This window comes from Amaranthus tricolor, chromosome 3, assembly GCF_026212465.1.
Source record: "Amaranthus tricolor cultivar Red isolate AtriRed21 chromosome 3, ASM2621246v1, whole genome shotgun sequence".
NCBI classification, from domain to species: domain Eukaryota; kingdom Viridiplantae; phylum Streptophyta; class Magnoliopsida; order Caryophyllales; family Amaranthaceae; genus Amaranthus; species Amaranthus tricolor.
In genome coordinates this window covers 22,639,872-22,659,871 of record NC_080049.1, presented here as the reverse complement: position 1 = coordinate 22,659,871, position 20,000 = coordinate 22,639,872, and the positions used below count along the sequence as shown (strand labels likewise).

Sequence of the window (20,000 nt, the reverse complement as noted above, 5' to 3'; positions counted from 1 at the left end):
ATCTTCGTTTTCAGTTGCTTGAATCTTGTTGCTGTTGAAACCAAATTTGAGTTCACTGTGTTGATGCTTGTTGATGCTTGTTGATTTCCCATTTAAATTGATGTTTGAATCTTGTATGGTGTTGATTGTTGAAGCAGTATTGGTGTATGATTAAATTGATGAATCTTGTTGCTGTATCATTAACTATATCGTGTTGCTGTTGATTGTTGAATCTTGTTGATTGTTGATATCCAAATTGATGTTGTTTTAGAAACTTGGGATTTTAGAAATTGGGATTATTGATGTTGTTTTAGTATGATTAAAAATTGGGATTTTAGAAACTTGATTATGTATCATTGTTTGTTTGTTTGTTTGGTTTTCAAGAATACATGGAAACAAGGTGCTTGGTAATTCTTTGATGTTCTTATTGATGTTCATTTGTACAGAAAATGGCTAGCATTGGTACTTCTTTGAAAAGGAAGAGAAATTGGGATTGTATTCGGTTCATAATTACTATGATTAATTGTGTTGTGTTGCTACATTTGATGTTGTACTCGATGAGAAAAACTATATACGATTCCCATTATGTTAAGCTTGATAAAAAAACTAGGAGAAAAATGAGATTGCACAACTTGAATAGAATGATTAGAGAAAGTGACACTTTGTGTAGGAACTATCTTCGTATAAATCGATACACATTTGGTGTTCTTTTAGAGATGGTTAGAGATATTGGTGGATTAAATGAAACAAGAAACACATGTTTGGAAGAGATGGTTGCGGGTTTCTTATACACATTAGCTCACCATAAGAAAAATAGAATGATGGGTGCACATTTTTATAGAAGTGGTGAAACTATTAGTAGACAATTTCATGCTTGTTTGTTAGCAATCTTAAAGTTACATGATATTCTTCTTAAGAAACCAACACCAATACAAGAGGATTGCAACGATGAAAGATGGAAATATTTCAAGGTAAATAAAAACCAACACTTTAATTTGAGATAAAATGGAGATACTATTACATATTGTAAAGTGATATTGTTTGTTTTGTAGAATTCATTAGGTGCCCTTGATGGTACAATGATTCTAGTGAATGTTCCTTGTGATGAGCGATCCAAATATCGGACTAGAAAAGGTACCCTTGCTATGAATGTATTAGGAGTATGTTCACCCGAGATGGAATTTATATATGTCTTACCTGGTTGGGAGGGGTCGGCACACGATGGTCGGATTCTTCGAGATGCTATTTCTAGGCCTAATGGGTTGAAAGTTCCAAAAGGTAATTTGATTGACGTACTAGATTTTATTTGAGATTAACTTAGTAAGAGAGTAATATTTTTTTTTTAATTTGTCAAGGTTGTTATTATCTATGTGATGGAGGATATACTAATGGAGAAGGATTCCTTGCACCCTATAGAGGGCATCTTTATCATCTTAGAGAATGGAATAATGGCCCCCGACAACCCCAAACCGCCGAAGAATATTTCAACTTAAGGCATGCAAAAGCTAGAAATGTGATTGAGAGATGCTTTGGATTACTCAAGGGAAGATGGGGGATTCTTAGAAGTCCTTCTTGGTTTAGTTTACAAACACATGGTCGAATTGTACTTGCTTGTGCTTTATTACATAATTTGGTAAAGAGATACATGCTTGCAGAATTTGATGATGAGGACTTGTTTGAGGAAAATGATAGTGATGATAATGATGGTGATGATAATGATGGTGATGTTAATGAGGAAGATGATGTGGAGTACATAACCTCCATTGCTGTAACCGATCCATGGACGAATTTCCGAAATACAATGGCCCAACATATGTTCAATGATTGGAGGGCTAGACAACGCAGACTTACTTTGTGATGTTATTCATTTTTATTTAAAACCTCCATTTCTTGTATTTGATTTTCAGACTTGTATGTTTATTTCTTGTATTGAATATTTGTTGGTTCATTCCATTTTTATATACATGCAATTTTGTTTACTATGATCAGTATAGTTCAATTTTGTTTATTTGTATTGAATGTTATAGAGGATGGATGAAAGTAGTGCTAGTGGAGGTGGAAGGGGAAAAAACAAACGATTTTGGACTGCCCAAGAAGATAAGGCTCTTGTGGAAGCCTTGTCAGAGTTAGCTGTTGATCCTCACTGGAGGTGTGAAAATGGATTTAGAAGCGGCTACATGGTTCGCTTAGAGGAGCTCATAGGTAAGGCTCTTCCTGGTTGTGGTTTGAAGGCTCTGCCACACATTGATTCTCGACTTAAGACACTTGTAGCCAAGTTTAGGGCTATTTCTCAAATGTTAAATACAAGTGGATTCGTCTGGGATGATGAAAAAAAAATGATTTCTGTAGATCGGGCTGTTTATGACGAGTATTGCAAGGTATGCCAACCTTTGTACATTTGACATTGTTTACTTTGAACAGTATGGTTCAATTATGTTTGAGATTTTTTGATGATGTTGTACATTTGAATGTTTGGTTCAGAATCATCCGAATTGCAAAAACCTGTTTGGAGTTTCATTTCCGCACTTTCATGAACTAATGAATGTTTACGGCAAGGATTACGCTACCGGAAAACCAGCTGAAGATTATGTTGAAGCAATACAGAATTTGCAAAACGTTGCCCCTCCACAAGTTACACTTGATTCAAGTGATGATGAGGGAATTGATGCTAGTGGTAATGCCACTCAAACTGTTACTTCTCCTCCTGCTAAAAAAATGAAAACTGAAAAAACTTCTAATAAAAGAAGTAAGAGAGGAAATGCTGGTGAAGGTAGTTCTAATGAGTTGGCTAGCTTACAAGCATTCATGAAAGACATGAATGTTCATCTTTCAACTATGGCAAATGTGATGGCCCGCACTGATGATCGTGAGCAAAAAGTAGTTGAACAGACTGAGAAAGTGTTAGAGGAACTACTATCTTTTAATTTAGAAGGTGTAACTCCTAACCAAGTTTTTGAAGTGGCTAACATTCTAACCTCACAACCAAACAAGCTCCTCATATTTTCAAAGTGTCCCGACGCTTTGAAAAGTGATTATGTTAAGAGTCTTCTTGGAGGAAATAGTAATGCTTAGATCTAATGTTGTGGTTCCATGAATGATTTTGAAAAGGACTAGAACACTTTTCGTATGTATTTTGATCTACAAACAAGTCATTATATGTAATTAATCGAGCTACGTTGTTATTATTTAGAGTTATGTTTTTTCAAAAAATAATTTTTTCAAGTTTATCATATAACAACTACTTATTTTTGGAGAAAATATAAAAGAATTTAAAAAATCAAATTTTGATTCCTTAGCTTGAACCAAACAGTCACAAAGGGAATCATTCAGCAGTTCATTCCGTTTCCTGAACACAACCAAACAACTAGGCTAAATTAGGGGAATCCATTTCTTTCTCCTTCATTCCCTTTCCTGATTCCATTCCGATTCCCTTGTGCGAACCAAACGGCCCCTAAGTGTCATTACATTTTTTTTAACGTTATCAAATAGTGAGAACGATATTGAAAAAATAAGTGTGATATTAATTGGAATTAAAACTCTAAATAATTATAATGGTTATGCTTGTTCTCCTTTAATTATTTTATTTTCTTTAGAAAATTTATTTCAGTGCATTGTCATTTAAAAATATGATATATAAAAAATTATGAACAATTTTTTTATAATCAACGTTTTATTACCATGGGAATGATTTGATAATTTTCATGAAAATTTACATCACAAATCATTTGATTAATATATTTTAGTATTAACAATCAAATGGACAATAATTATTTAAAGGAAAATTGTCAATAGTACCTTTGAGTTTTGGCACTTTATCAATGGTAGTCCTAAGTTTTTTTATTTTCAATAGTACCCTTGTATTATTGAGCGTTTAACAACCATAACCTTTTTTAACTTTTTTCGTCCAAAAGCGTTTAAAACCGTTAACCTTCTTTTATGTTTGGAATTGAAAAATAAAAGAAAAAGAAAAAAAGTTAATGGTTTTGAACGACTTTTGACGGAAAGAGTTTAAAAAGGTAACTGTTGTAAAACGCTCAATAGTACGAGGATACCATTGATAATAAAAAAACTTAAGGGTAATATTGATAAAGTGTCGAAACTCAAGAATACATTAATAATTTCTCTTATTTTTAAAAAATAGTTCCAAACTATACAATATTTGTCGATAATGAGCACCTATAAAAACCCTGAAATATCCAAACACGGTAAGCCAAGCTAAGCAATTACAACGATCAAATGTGATTTTATGTATTGTTACATCACATTTTATCTTTAGATTTCAAAATTCAAAATTTTGTTCCTTTTGTAGTAACATTCGAAGATCATAATTCATCAACATACATCTTCAAATTGCCTCAACATTGAAGACTTAATTGCTTTTGAACGCCTAAATATGGACACATAAACAATTTTACAAATTATTATATAAAACAGTCTCATTAAAAGACGCGTCTTATTTATAGATTATACAGTTAATCTAATACTTATTATGTGTATATAAGCTTTTTGTTTGAAGTCGTCTTACAGAGAGACGATCTTTCACAAGATTAACTCAAAGCACTTAACTATTATAATTGTACTATTACTCTCAACCACTTAAATAAGTAACAAAGTTTGACCATATTGGAGGAAAGTGCAGAATAGAGATAGTATGTAAGAGAAGAAGATAAATGTAATAGAATATATGTATCTGTCGTTGTAGAAATGACGAGTTAAACGTGACATAAAAATAAGGAAAGATTATCTAGAATAATTTATTTTTGTATTGATTTTCCTATAATAATCTCAATTTTTTATTAATCATGAATTATTTTAATTTTAAGGTTACTTACCCAAAAACATTGTTGATCAAATAGGGACCTACTTTTGCAGGTTCATTGCCAAAAAAAGAAAAATAAAAAAATAAAAAAATAAAAAACTCCTACTAAAAATTAAAAGTTAAAAATTTAAAAATCAACGTACTTGATTTTTCTTTTGAATTTTTAAAATTTTTAAAATTTTTTATAATTTAATTTTGTATTTACTTTTTTTATTTTTTTGTGAAAAATAATTTGTTGTGTAGGTAAGAGGTTAACTTGGTGCATTCATTGCAAACACTTCTTATAGTTGGAAGTATTCATAATTAATCAAAAGCTGAGATTATTTATTATTGGAAAACCAGTTATAAAGATTGAATTATTCTAGGTTATTTTTCCTACTGATAATGGTAACCTTTATAGAGTCTCAACCTTTGTTCTTTCACATATACATAATAACTGTAATCTTCGTGTTATTTACTTTTTGGTTTTGAATAAAGCAACCATGTTCTCGAGTTGTATTTTACAGATTTTTAATCTTTCGTTTATTTTCCGCTGTAACCAATGGCAATATTAATACGATTTTATTTGTTTTAGATAACTAATCAAGCTAACAAGAACTCAATCCGCAATTAATGTTAAGTGAATATCACTCACACTCGTAGAAAAAATGGATATTATTGAGTAGGTTCAGCGACTATCTTTGTCTACGAAACATGATACTCTCTCTGTCATTGAATTTACCTCAAGCACAATTGGTGAAGAAATTAAAAAAACTTGACAAAAAAAAAAACAGTATTTTATAAAAAAGTGGGTGAAATATGTGAAAAAATTGAATAAATAAGTTAAATATTAGAATCATACAATCTAATAAAAAGACTATAAAATTCCACATGACATTTTTTTAGTGATTTGCCGTATGAAATAATGTTTACCAAAGTTAACATTATCAACCAGACAACCACTTCATTAATATATGAGTAGTTTAACATAATTAGATATGTTCTTTTAAATTTTCTTGAAATATTATATTTTTGAATTTAAAAGATACAAGATTTTCAATTAAAGTTTCTTATAATATATTTGTGCTTTTTTATGTTGAAGTATTTGCTAATTAAAAAAGTTTCTTCATTAAATAAAATATTTTATCAAGAAACAAAACATACATGATAATAAAAAATTATTTTGAGAATGACAAAGAATCATTATGATAAAGTTGATGAAAGATTACCCAGATTTGCCTAAAAAAGTATGAGAACTATACTTAATACTTATATTAACAATCGATTTTTTTCATTAAAAGCGGTATATATTCTAAAGTTCTTTATCTATTTTATAAAAGATATGGAGTATAATTTTATACTGATAACATGTAACTACAATTAATAATAGATTTTTTTGTTTAAAAGCACTATATATTCTAAAATTCTTTATCAATTTTATAAGAAATATGATAATTTTATACTGATAATATGTAATTGCATCTCTATTTAAAATTTATATTTATATATACTTTTATATTAACAACTTTATGTATTATACGAGTTTCTAATTCTATATTAGTGTTTATTAAAGAAAAAGTGTGGATCCATAATTAAAAGTAAGGCAAATCTAATGGGGTCATTAAAATGAATTATAAGGAAAATTTGATGAGGGGATGGGAGTAATAGGTTATTCCAATATTAAACTATTACAACATATATAGAGGGTGATATGTGATGAGTCCCTAGTTATCAGAATCACGATTTTGATCTACAATTCTATAACTATACGATTTAAAAATAAACGAGCGATCCAGATCTTAAGTAAGATCTTAATAATGGTATGGTCTTATGATCCTACCAAGATCAAGAATATGAGTAATAGAATCATAACACGATTCTACAATCTTATGATCCAGCAATTCGATCCTATAAGGGTGTCTCAACCATAAAAAATATACTCCATCCTATTCACTCTAAGTGTTTCATTCCCATATTTAGTCAAGTCTTCTAAATGTCTTATTTTTATTTTGAGCATATTAACTTTACAAATTTATCATTACTAAACTTAACTTTTTTACACCTTTATATCTACTAACCTCACTTTACTCTATTAAAATTTAAATACACTATTTTTTGTCTTTTACATGTGGTCCCATTTGACCACCTAAAAAATAGTGAAAAGTCAAATGGGACATATTAGGTGAATAGGAGAGGATATTATATTATAGCTTTTACTTATATATATATATATATATATATATATATATATATATATATATATATATATATATATATATATATATATATATATATATATATATATATGTATATATATATATATATATATATATTTTTATATATATGTATATATATATATATATATATATATATATATATATATATATATATATATATATATATATATATATATATATATATATATATATATATATATATATATATATATATATATATATATATATATATATATATATATATATATATATATATATATATAACATCATTAATTATGATTATAAAAATTCATGTAATTATTGATTTGCAATTCATAAAAGATTATTAAAAGTATATAATTTAATCAATAAAAAGATAAAGTCAAATATACTATTATTTACACCTCAAAACTTCAAAAATAAAATAATTTAAAAAATATGGCTAATAATCAAATATCCTAAAGCGTATTAAAACATTTTATAAAATTTTATGATTTTATGATCCGATTCTATCGATTTTACCTCCGTTCTGATCTGAATCACGATTATATGACCTCCACTATTTTATAAAGCTTGTTATTCCACCGACACTTGGTCTCTATTCCATAGTTGAATTGAATTAAACTAAAATATCATAGCTGTGAGTGTGATCATGTAAAACGTGACAATTGGGAGAGATATAATGGAAATTGTCTTTTGCTGTTCAATTTTATTATTCATATGAAGTAGTGATGGAACTTTATTGTCCAACCATTCACTTCATAAGAATATTCAAAAAAAAAAAAAGAAATTGAAAGAAATTTATAAATAAATTGAACATCCAACATGAGTTTATGAACAAGAAGAGCAAACTAAATGTGATTAAAATGGTAATTTTAGAAGTAACTTTAAAACTATAACAAACTAAACAAGACATTCCAAAATAGTAATAAAATTAAGAAAAAATTATTTTTAAAAAGCCAACTTATTCACCATCTATAGATAAAAGGTTAGTATTTTATTTATTTTTTAAATGTCATATGTCATGTTCTGATTCAATAATATAATTTTATTTGAAAATAAAAAAAATCAAATCTGAAAAAAAAAAAGTCATTTATCTATTGATTTCTGGTTTATCACCAAGTTTTGGTGTATATTATTTATGTGTTGTATTTTCATTCAATTGTAATGGTATTCATTTATACAAGGGTTCAAAGAAACTGCTTCTAATAAGCAACTGCTTCTAGTAACTGCTATAATACTTGCCTATACTAATAACTGTAATACATATAACTGCTATACACAATCTAACACTCCCCCTCAAGTTGGGTCGTAGGGTCACAAACACCCAACTTGCATAGAACCTCTTCAAAGAACTGAGTTCCAACTGCCTTTGTAAAAATATCTGCTAGCTGATTCTTGGAGTTAACATGCGGAAGCTTGATTACTTGGGCTTCTAATTTTTTCTTTATGAAATGCCTGTCAACTTCTACATGTTTGGTGCGATCATGTTGAACTGGATTTTCTGAAATGTTGATAGCCGCTTGATTATCACAGTATAGCTCGCAACTTCTTTTAGGAGGGAATCCCAGTTCAGTTAGTAACTTTCTCAGCCACAGGACTTCTGTGATTCCCTTTGCTACACCCCTGAACTCAGCCTCTGCACTAGACATGGCCACCACCTTTTGTTTCTTGCTCCTCCAGGTGACTAGATTTCCTCCCACCAGAGTAAAGTAGCCTGAAGTTGACTTTCTATCATCTCTATCACCTGCCCAGTCTGCATCTGTATATGCCACAAGATTAAGATGACCGTTCTTCTGATATAGAATTCCCTTTCCAAGGCATCCTTTGAGGTACTGGAGAATCCGATGAACTGCGTCCATATGTTGAACCTGTGGTCTATGCATGAATCGGCTGACTACTCCTACTGCATATGCAATATCAGGCCTTGTGTGAGCTAAGTAGATTAGTTTCCCTACCATGCGTTGATACTGCATCCGATCAACTAATTTCCCTCCTTCAATCATTTGTAGTCCATGGTTCATCATCATTGGTGTCTCGATGGGCTTGCAGTCCAGCATCCCTGTTTCAGTTAACAGGTCTAAAACATACTTCCTTTGGGATATGAAAATTCCTTTGTTTGATATAAGAACTTCAATCCCTATAAAGTACTTCAGCCTACCCAGGTCTTTCATCTCAAATTCTTGAAATAATTTTCCCTTCAGATTTGCAATTTCGTCTCTATCATCCCCGGTAATGATCATGTCATCGACATAAATTATCAGGCATGTTGTTCTGCCTCCTCTTCGTTTAAGAAACAAGGTGTGATCTGAATTGCTTTGCTTGTAACCAAATTTCTTCATTGCAGAGGTAAATCTTCCAAACCATGCTCTAGGGGATTGCTTCAACCCATACAAAGCCTTCCTCAATCTGCACCCCTCATTCTCTGAGAACCCTGATGTAAACCCTGGTGGGGGCTTCCATGTACACTTCCTCCTGTAGCTCTCCATGCAGAAATGCATTTTTCACATCAAATTGATGAAGGGGCCAGTCTAAATTTGCTACAATGCTGAACAAAACTCGAATTGTATCAAGCTTAGCAACTGGAGAGAAGGTTTCTGAGTAATCAACTCCATACGTCTGAGTGTACCCTTTCGCCACCAGTCGAGCTTTGTACCTTTCAATGCCATCTGACTTGTACTTGATCGTGAATACCCATCTACATCTGACGACTTTCTTTTTATTCGGTAAGATACATTTTTCCCATGTGCCATTCTTATTAAGAGCATTAATCTCTTCCTCCATCGCCTTTCTCCAATGTGCAGACATTAGGGCTTCTTCGACTGTGGTTGGGCTCTTGGTTGTATCTAAAGTTACCTTAAATGTTAAGGCACTTTGTGACAAATTTCCTGATCCGGACGACTTCTCAATAGGATATCTCGAACGTTGTGCTTCATACTCAGGATCATATCTTCTTGAAGGAACCCCTCGAGTGGAGCGAGGAGGTAACATATATGATGCATCATGACCCCTTGTTTCAACTGTGTCTGTGGCAATTTCCTCAGTCGAAGTATCAACTATCACATTATCACTGTTAGTGCTTGCTGAAACAATGTTATCAAGAGCTGTATGACTTACCTGATGGTCAGACAGGATTGGTAGTGGTAGAGGAGTGGACAGAATATCTTGGTGGGGTGACTCTGTAGCATTGTCAACTTGATCTTTTGGGTCAAGGTTGGGCAACCACGGACTAACTAGCCAACTGAGATCGTCGTCGTCGTCATGATACTTCTCCCCCTGACGGCGAAGATGGTGATAGTAGTACTCATGCTCGATGAACTCGCAATCCATGGTGGTATAAACTTTTCTAGTCGAGGGATCATAGCACCGATAACCATTTTGATTGCGACCATATCCAATAAGAACACATTTCAATGCTCTCGGTTCAAATTTGTTTCGTACCCTTGCTGGACAATGAACGAATACTGTGCACCCAAATATACGAGGAGGTAGAATATGCGTAGAGGGTATAGGGAAGTGGGTTTGGAGGATGGCTAGGGGTGTGTGGTATTGGAGACTCTTAGTGGGAAGTCTATTGGTAAGGTAATTAGCAGTAGCGATGGCTTCCGGCCAAAGATGAGTGGGAACACGAGAGTCAAGCATAATAGCACGAGTCATCTCAAGAAGTGTACGATTTTTTCGTTCCGCCACTCCATTTTGTTGGCGTGTGTTAGGACAAGATGTTTGATGTAAGAGGCCTTTTTGTTTAAAGAATAGGTCCATGTTAGAATTGATATATTCTCTACCATTGTCAGTTCGGAGCATGCGGGGTTGGGTTTGAAATTGGGTACAGATCATATTATAGAACTCAACAAACACATGAAAAACTTCAGATTTCTGTCTAAGGAAATTAATCCAACTCATGCGGGTATAATCATCAATAAATGTAACAAAGTACGAAAAACCATGTAGTCCTACGACTAGAGCAGGGCCCGACACATTAGAATGAACAAGCATAAAGGGCACATCAACTTTATTCAAGCTATTAGAATACGAATGTTTGTGACTCTTTGCAAGAATACATGTTTCACACTTAAACTCAGGTTTTAACCCTACAAAATTAGGAAAAAGTTTTTCTAAATACCCTACAGAAGGATGTCCCAGACGTCGATGCCATAGTTGTCTTTCCTCTGGCCCTCGAACAAGTGCCACTTTGCCTTTTTGAGTCTCCTCTTACAAGTAATACAGTCCATCTCTCTCTATACCACGCCCAATGATTTTTCCTGTCTGAACATCCTGCACAATACAACAACGGGGTTTTATGAGAATCGTACAGTCAAGATCTCTCGTAAGTTGACTCACTGACAATAATTTATGTGACAGGTCAGGTACAAATAAACAATTTTTTAAAGTGAGGTTTTTTGTAAAAGAAATAGTTCCGGCTCCTCTCACTTTAATCCCTTCTCCATTCGCGGTTTTAATGATGTCTTTCCTAGGTTTGTCATGAGTCAAAAAATCAATCGGGTCAAATGTCATTGTATCGGTAGCACCACAATCAAAGATCCAACCCCCTTTAAAATAAGATGAAACATTAAAAGAGGATGAAAAATTTTGGGTTGGGAGCAAGGGTACACGTGACCCCCTTCCCCTTTTAAAGATGAGCCCCCTACTGCTCCCCTATTTAAAGGCTGAGGGAGCCTTTTCTCCTCACTCCCCCTTTCTAACCCTACTGCTCCCCTATTTAAAGGCTGAGGGAGCCTTTCCTTCTCACTCCCCCCTTCTAACCCTACTGCTCCTGCGCCGTTTGAGAAGGAGAGAGAAATTCCCTCTTTGCTTCTTCTGGTACCTTCTTCGTCTGGTTCTTTCATGGCTTCTCTGGTACGTTCTTGTCTTTCCCTTTCAGCTTCATCCATGGATGCATGTCCCTCAGTACTCCATCCCATTGCTACCTGTCCGATCCGATTTTGCTCTGGAAAACGTGCTGGTTTTCTTTCCCCCCCTTTTTTTTGCATCTAGCCACCATTCCGGGTAGCCTACGAGTTTAAAACACTCGTTCTTTGTATCTCTTGTGCCTCCACAGTGGGTGCATTTGAGGTGAGTTTTGTCATCCTCACGTCGGTAAGTCCTTCCTTTTGCCGAGAAAACGCCACCAGAGCCCTGTGATTCCAAATTTGATGAGGGCTCCGTTTTCATGATTCCACGCCTCAATATTTCTCTTCTTATACTTGCATAGGCCTCCTCCACTGTAGGAAGTGGGTCTAAAAGTAAGAGGTCACGTCTATCCTTGTCGAACGTCTGATGGATTCCTGCTAAGAATTGGTATAATCGATTTTTTTGGATTAATTGACTGTAAACGATGATATCGTTTGGATCTTTCATTGAGTTTGGTTGCCTTCTGTCGATTTCTTTCCATAGCATGAGTAGCTTGCTATAATATGTTTCAATTGTGTCGGTTCCTTGTTGGATTTTGTTGGCTTTGACTGTTAGATCGAATATTTGCAGACCGTCTCTCCATCTACTGTAAAGAGTTTCAATCCCTTGCCACAAAGCTTTGGCTGTTGGGAAATCGAGATACTGATTCACTAAGTCAGAATTTATATTCTCTAAAATCCACGAGATAACAATCGAGTCACGTTTGATCCACTGGCTGTACGCTGGGTCGTTTGTGGAAGGCGGGTCGTCGATGATGTGATTGAGACGTTCTCTCCACTAATGGCTAAGTGCATCAGCCTGGACCATTTTGTGTAATTCTGGTTTGTTAATTTCTCTGAGATGGAGAGGGTATGGGTGTTGGTCAAGGTTTCAGTGGGCGGTTGGTTGGAGTTTAACTGTTTGAACAGTTGCAACAATTGCCCCATTGTGACCGGTTGGTCTGGTGTTATGACAGTTCTTGATTTGTCTGCCATTTCTGGGTTTTAGGTAGGTTAACGGCATATGATGAAGCTGCAAAAACAATTCAGAATCGTTGCCGCTCTGATACCATGATTTCTGTATCACCAAGTTTTGGTGTATATTATTTCTATGTTGTATTTTCATTCAATTGTAATGGTATTCATTTATACAAGGGTTCACAGAAACTGCTTGAAGTAACTGCTTCTAATAAGCAACTGCTTCTGGTAACTGCTATAATACTTACCTATACTAATAACTGTAATACATATAACTGCTATACACAATCTAACATCTACTATCCTCCATTAATCTCTTTTATTTCAGGTCACCATCACAACCTCACTACTACTCACAAATTACAACATTAAAAAAAAACTCAACTCGCACTTTCTTCTCTCACTTTCTCTCTTTAGCTTCGTTATATCTTTTCTCTCTCTCTCTTTGGCTTCGTTATATCTTGTTCTTCTCCTTGGCGTGTACCTTTTAATTAGATTTAATCTTCTCTTTTTTTTTTTTCTTAAATAATTTTCCTTTTTTTCTTTAATTTTCTTACAATTTGTTTTGTTTCTCGCTCTTATATTTTTGTTTGTTTCATTAAGCATTGAATTTGAATGTGAATTTGCTAGGTTGTACTCAATAGTGAAATTTTGTGATTATATGCGATTGGGGTTCAATTGGTGATTAAACGCATTCAGACTATTATCTTCCATTTTTTTAATTTGCTTACAATTTATGTTTGTAGCGACCAAATTGTTTCCATTTTATTTGGTTGTTGTTTTGTGTTTTTTAGTATAAATTGTTTTGTTTTTTTAATTGCATCCGTGTTGACTTCGAGACTATTCATCAACGAAATTGGCATGCTTATTATCATTAATCTATAAGCTAAAATATAGTCACTTGAGATCTGGTTCAAAACATCACGATCCAAAGTTTTCATAATTTTTTATTTTGCATAATTAGAAATATTAACGATTAAAAACATGCATAGAGTAATGTGAAAATGTAAATGGAGTATGAGATTAAAATTTGTTGTGAGAGATGGTCTGTCTAAAAGGCGCATTAGATATTTAGATATATAGGCTGAATAGACTAATTAATATAAAATAAAAAAAAAATAAAAATATAAAACTTCTTATTTGAGATCGTCTCTTTGATGAGAGTAACTACATGAGAAAAAAAGAGGAAGTAATATACCACATAGATTATAAGCTAAGTGCAAAATGTAGCACTACAATGAAAAAAAGTCGATCCACAAACACAAAATCTTTATTTCATCCCTTTGGTGCATGGGCTGAACGCTTGAATATGTGTTGGGCCTTTGGATACAATATGTTACACAATCTATTTACCATTAAGTATGATTGAATGATAAACTTGTTTTTATGATGAATATAAAAATCAGAGAACAATGGATAAGAGTTAGCAAGACTGTAGAATATCAAATTTGTTTGAGAGCATTTTGTAATAAAAATATTTCCGTTGTCCCTTTAAAATATTAGTACTATTCATCTTAAATTCTTTTTATATATTTGAAAGTTAAATAATGTTATTTCAGAGAGATATTTTTATATATTTAAGTTAAATAATGTTATTTTAGAGAGACGGAGAAATGATGCTTTTAATGTTGTATATTTTTCTAATGAATCATCATCATCATATTCAGTGAATTTCAATCATAAAATTAGCTATGAATATAAGTATTTTTTTTTTAAGGGAATGAAGCACAACACTTATTTGATTATATAATTTGGATGTGAGGTTTTTAATATGAATATGGATGATAATGCATGATTATAAGAGTGATAAAGCAATACAGATTGTAATATTCAAATTATCGTGCAGGATGCTAAATTCGAACTAGAATCATCGAGTTGCGAAGAAGCACTTAAAAACTTGCATGCTCATTTGAAACTTTAAAAAGCCTACAAATTACTAACGGCTCATTTGAAATTGTTATATAGCGGACTAGCGGTCATGCTTATTCTCCTTTAATAATTTCATTTTCTTTATAGAATTTATTTAAATTTATTACCATTTAAAAATGTGGTATTAGGTGCTAATGAAAAATTACGAACAAAAACACTTTTTTATGGTCAAACTTTTATTGCCATGAAATGACATGATACATATCATAATAATTAGATTACAAATTATTCTCATTCCTACTATTTAGTATCAATTACCAACCTTAAATATTCTAAATTCCAAAAATTTTTTGATCAAATATTTCAAGTTCTTTTTTGAAAAAACTGTCCAACAATAGCAGTCTTATACATATTATTACTTCGGTTCGAAAATGCCTATAATTTTTTTTAAAAATACTTATAATTGATAATAACATTTTATGTGAAAAAATATCACTATCAGTTGCAAGTATAATGAAATAAAAAAATATTTACACTTACATTGTTCTTATGATAACCTCTATCATTCATATTTCATTTAGTGATACTCGCTTTGTTCCTTGAGTTTTGGTATAAAAGTGGGAGAAATATATAAATGAGATAAATAAATAAATTAATATAGTCATAATAAAAAAGGCTCTAATATTCGTGGTCACCTTTCTTATTGTGTTGCCACTTTTTATAAATTGAATTTTCAAATAAGTCATTTTATATTTTCATCTCGCTAACTTATCTCCAAAAAAACACTTTTGATAAAATTTTACATCGAAACAATATAGATAATGATTTTGATCTAGAAAATGACTTGACAAGCATCGATTTCGAGTTCTTTTCGTTGAATTTGGTTTCATAAATTTTTTGAAAAAAGAATAAGGCAGTTGCAAAAAATATGTGATGATACCTAGCTTAAATCGCACAAAACGTGCGAGTAGACTTATGTGGAGTTGCACTTTTTGTGCTATTTTTTTAAAAGTTTTTTTTTATTTTTTTTAATTATTTTTTATTAATATATGCAAGAAAGCTTTGAAAATTTAGGTGACGATATAGATTATTCAATTAGATTTATTAGGGATAGGCAATTCAAATCAGTACATGAATTGCATGCTTGGGCCGAGAAGATATTTATTGAAATTGATTTTCATTTCACTCATGCATCGTATACGCAAAAAGAGGGTAGTTCCACTATTAGTTTTATATCGACATTGCCATCGTTATGGTAGGTTTTGCGGTCAGTTTCATGATCTTGATAATGTTGCTCGACCATGATTTAGATGTAGGACATATGGTTTTCGATTTATGATTATTGTTTTTTTTTTTTTCCGAAAACTTGAAGAAAGACCTTGGATGGTGAGATTGTGTCCTTATGATAAGGCAACACACAACCATCCATTTATAATATAAGTTTTGTGTACTTGACATAGTATGATACACAAATCGAGATTAGACTTTTTACTCGAATTTGATATCTAATCTATGACTTAGATGTCATGTTTGCAAATTTGGTTTGAATAAATTTATTTACATTTTATTTATAATATGAAACTAAATTAAAAAAAAAAAAGAAAAAACACAAATTTGAAGTCGGGTCGAGTCGGAGTAAGGTTAGAGTCGAAGTCGGGTCAAAGTACCGGACTTCTTATGAGGTAAAGCTCCAGTCCGTCTCTGAATCGGACTCCTAATATATGATCGGATTCGGAGTCGAACATCCTTTTCCTCAGGTTTGGATCGGATTAACTTCCTCAAATCGAGTCCGATTAGGGGCGAATTCGAACTGAATTGATCATCATCATCATCCTACCCAGTCTATCCTTCTCATAAAAACTATGGACAAGGTCTGGGGAGGGAAGGACGGTGGCAACTCATACCCATAAAGGAGAGCGCTGCCAAAGAGTCCCTTGGCTCGAGAAAGATAAAGAGACGTAACTACACGAGAAAGATAAATTAAAAGCCTATACATAAAATAAAAAGTAGAACCAACTACAAAATAAAAGAAAATAAAAAAACTAATAATAAAATAAACGAGAGAAGCAAGAGCACAAGAATGCCAAAAGGTAATCTAAGAGGACATCAGTAATCTAAAACATGGATATTGCGCCTCCAACTACCTCTATCCTTAGTCAGGCCCTCAGAGAGGTTTAACTCATGCAAGTCAACTTTAATTTGCTCATCCCAAGTTCTCCTGGGCCTTCCTTGACTCCTCTTACCCTTTACTGTAATGCTTTCTATTTTCGAACTGAATTGCCATCCCTAAATGGAACGACTGCCTAATAAGTGCCTGATCCGCAACACATGCATAGTAAGGGAACCTATCCCATGTCATAGTGATCATACTGGTAACGCCAAATGAGACAAAATAGGAACCATCTGCAGGTCGATTTACATAATTTGGTTGTAGTGGATAAAGAGGAATACGTTTCACGTACCCAAATTATCTGATTGTCCTATTCGGAAAATACAGCTCAATGATATTGATGCATGTAGTACACTTAATATATGCTGTGAGTAGGTGTTTGTTCAATAACGCCGATAGAAAAGTCAAGTATGGACTCTTGTCAACCTTTAAATAAACATACAATCAAATCTCGTTCATCGGCTCCCAAAAAATCCCTTTTAGAGCTAATGTCCAAGTCTCATCAGCATGTTCATCCAGCAATGAACCATCAATACCCAGACCAAAATGTGTTGCACCTTGTGCAACATAATCATTATCTTTGTCTATGGTATATGGAATGTGTTGGTATCCGACTGACACCTTTCCACAAAGGCTGATATCAAAGCACTGTTAATATGCTGATGCATAATACACGGTAGCTGGCCTCCTACGTCTTCTTCCTAGTATAACACTCCAGATTTGGAGGCATACACTATAGCAGGAGTGCACTCTCGATACACAATTAACATTAATAATTATACTTAAGATAAATAATGCGGAACTGCTAAAAACCATTTAAACTAAAACCATTCAAAACATAAGTAAAAAAAAATCTTACAACTGAGAAAATATAACATAAGGTTTGCTTAAATACGATAAAAAAACATAAGTACAATATAGTCATCAAAGTCATCAAGTAAAATCAATGCAGCTAAGTCCTCGATAGAATAATTAAAGTTGCGGCCTTGATCGAAACTTGAGCTAAATTTTCCTGCAAAATACTGTCATCCATAATACGGATGACAGCCGATTAAATCGGTTAGCGATAAAGCCGAGTACAATTTCCTCAACAAGCTTATGATGCGATAGTTAAATCATGCTTACAAAATAATCATCAAGCACAATATAAAAGGTTATTACTCATTATTTACCTTTACCAAGCCATTAAGTTACATTCTCAATACTTGCAGAAGTTCATTACTGCTACTAAATACTTGGTAACCTTAATGCTTATTTAATCAAGTTCAAGTAAGCCTCATAACTTTACCATCATAGCACATCACAAGATCACAACAATAATGACAACTGATATATGTAAGGGTCTGGTTAGGTGAGGACCGTGTTCCTAAACCCTAACTGTGGTGGGAGTCGTCACTCCTCTCAATACTGTTATGCTCGAGACTTCACAGGATGGGTTTTTCTTGGACCCCCTGTCTCACACCGCATTTTACGTGCCGGCTAACACGAACGCCGGAATTTTACATGCCGGTCCATGGTTCGACGTTACCTTACTATCAGAGTTATACAATCAATATCATGCAATATCAAACAAGACATTAAACCGAAATAGTTTACATTCTTATAAGTCAAACTTCCACTAGTCAAAATTTTGACAATTATACCCTTTTAATAGAAATAAATTACTAGTATCTAATAAATTAATGGAGTATTAATTAAATAATAAATTTTCGTAGCTATACTAAGATTTTTGAGGCTAAACTAAGTCATTATTATGTCCCAAATAATCATAAAAGTCAAGGGTAATATTTCTAAGTACTTAATAATGTATTTTATCAAATAACCAGATAAAAGAGTGAAACGGATCTATCATAATTATGAAAAATAATCCGACAAGTTATTAAGGGTCCAAAATCTAAATGAAATGAGTTTTCAAGAAAAACAACGTTAAGCATTTCAACAAATTAGTTTAACTATTTTACCAATAAAGCGATTAATAATTCTTTATAATTACTTGAGTCCAAAATAAAAATTTTATCAAAACACCAAGATGATATAGAATCATTTTAAAGAGATAAGTTTATTTAACTAATAAAATTCATGATTATTATTTTAAATAATTAATACAATCATTTTAGCCATAAATCGATATATATATATATATATATATATATATATATATATATATATATATATATATATATATATATATATATATATATATATATATATATATATATATATATATATATATATATATATATATATATATATATATATATATATATATATATATATATATATATATATATATATATATATATATATATATATATATAATTAAACTCCATAAGGTCCACGACAATTTGCCTTAGGGTCATCATGAGATTCAACATGTTATAGTAGTATGCCAAAAAGTTACAAGTTAAGAAGAGCCATTTAATATTTATTTCTTATTTAACTTTTTTTTTTCTTCAAATTTATTGTAATAAACTTTTAAATTATTTTAAACTAAATTCATATATTATCTTAACTATTTTCATAATTAAGAAAGTATTCAACACCTCTTCCTATTAAAACAATATTTTTAAACGAAAATTCAATTAAACGTTATTTTAATAAAGTAAAACTCAAGGAACATATCTAAAATGATATCCTAACTTTTAGCTTTTATAAAGTACTTATAAAATACTCTTTTCAAAATTTCTAGTTCACATTAATTTTATCTACCAAGATTTCATCACAAAAACGTCACTAGATATTATTTATAAAGTATTTTCTTAATGTAAAAATTCATAAAGCTAACATACATGAAACTTAAAATAATATTTCACATAAAAAAAATTTCATATTATCTACATTATCATATTAATCAAGAATTTCCATATTTATAACTTTTTTTAAAATTTTTTTAAATTTATTTTATTTTTTTTACAGTGTCCCAAAAGTATTATTATTTTGACGAAAATATCACTAAACTGGATATGACTTTAATATAACCATGTAAAGTTTGAATGATTAAATAAAAATTATGTTGATCATACTTTTTATATTATCAAGTAACCATAAATAAATATCACATAACAAGAGAGTTAAGAAAATGTGTACCATTCTCCTGCAAA

The 20,000-nt window shown here is 31.8% G+C and overlaps 1 protein-coding gene across 3 annotated transcripts in view; it reads left to right on the top strand.

The window, feature by feature from the left end:
- Window positions 1–3,427, top strand: part of LOC130807695 (protein ANTAGONIST OF LIKE HETEROCHROMATIN PROTEIN 1-like) — a 4,092-nt gene extending 665 nt beyond the window's left edge. Inside the window, exons 2-4 of one of the 3 annotated variants that reach the window (XM_057672998.1) lie at window positions 426–950; window positions 1,032–1,257; window positions 1,335–1,967. In XM_057672998.1, coding sequence (XP_057528981.1) covers window positions 429–950; window positions 1,032–1,257; window positions 1,335–1,837 — 1,251 coding nt within the window. In that variant the 5' untranslated portion in view covers window positions 426–428 and the 3' untranslated portion in view covers window positions 1,838–1,967. Of the gene's footprint in view, window positions 1–425; window positions 2,358–2,460 lie in introns of those variants that run through there. The other 2 variants (XM_057672999.1, XM_057673000.1) reach the window with 2 other exon arrangements.
- The last annotated feature ends 16,573 nt before the right edge of the window (window positions 3,428–20,000 follow it).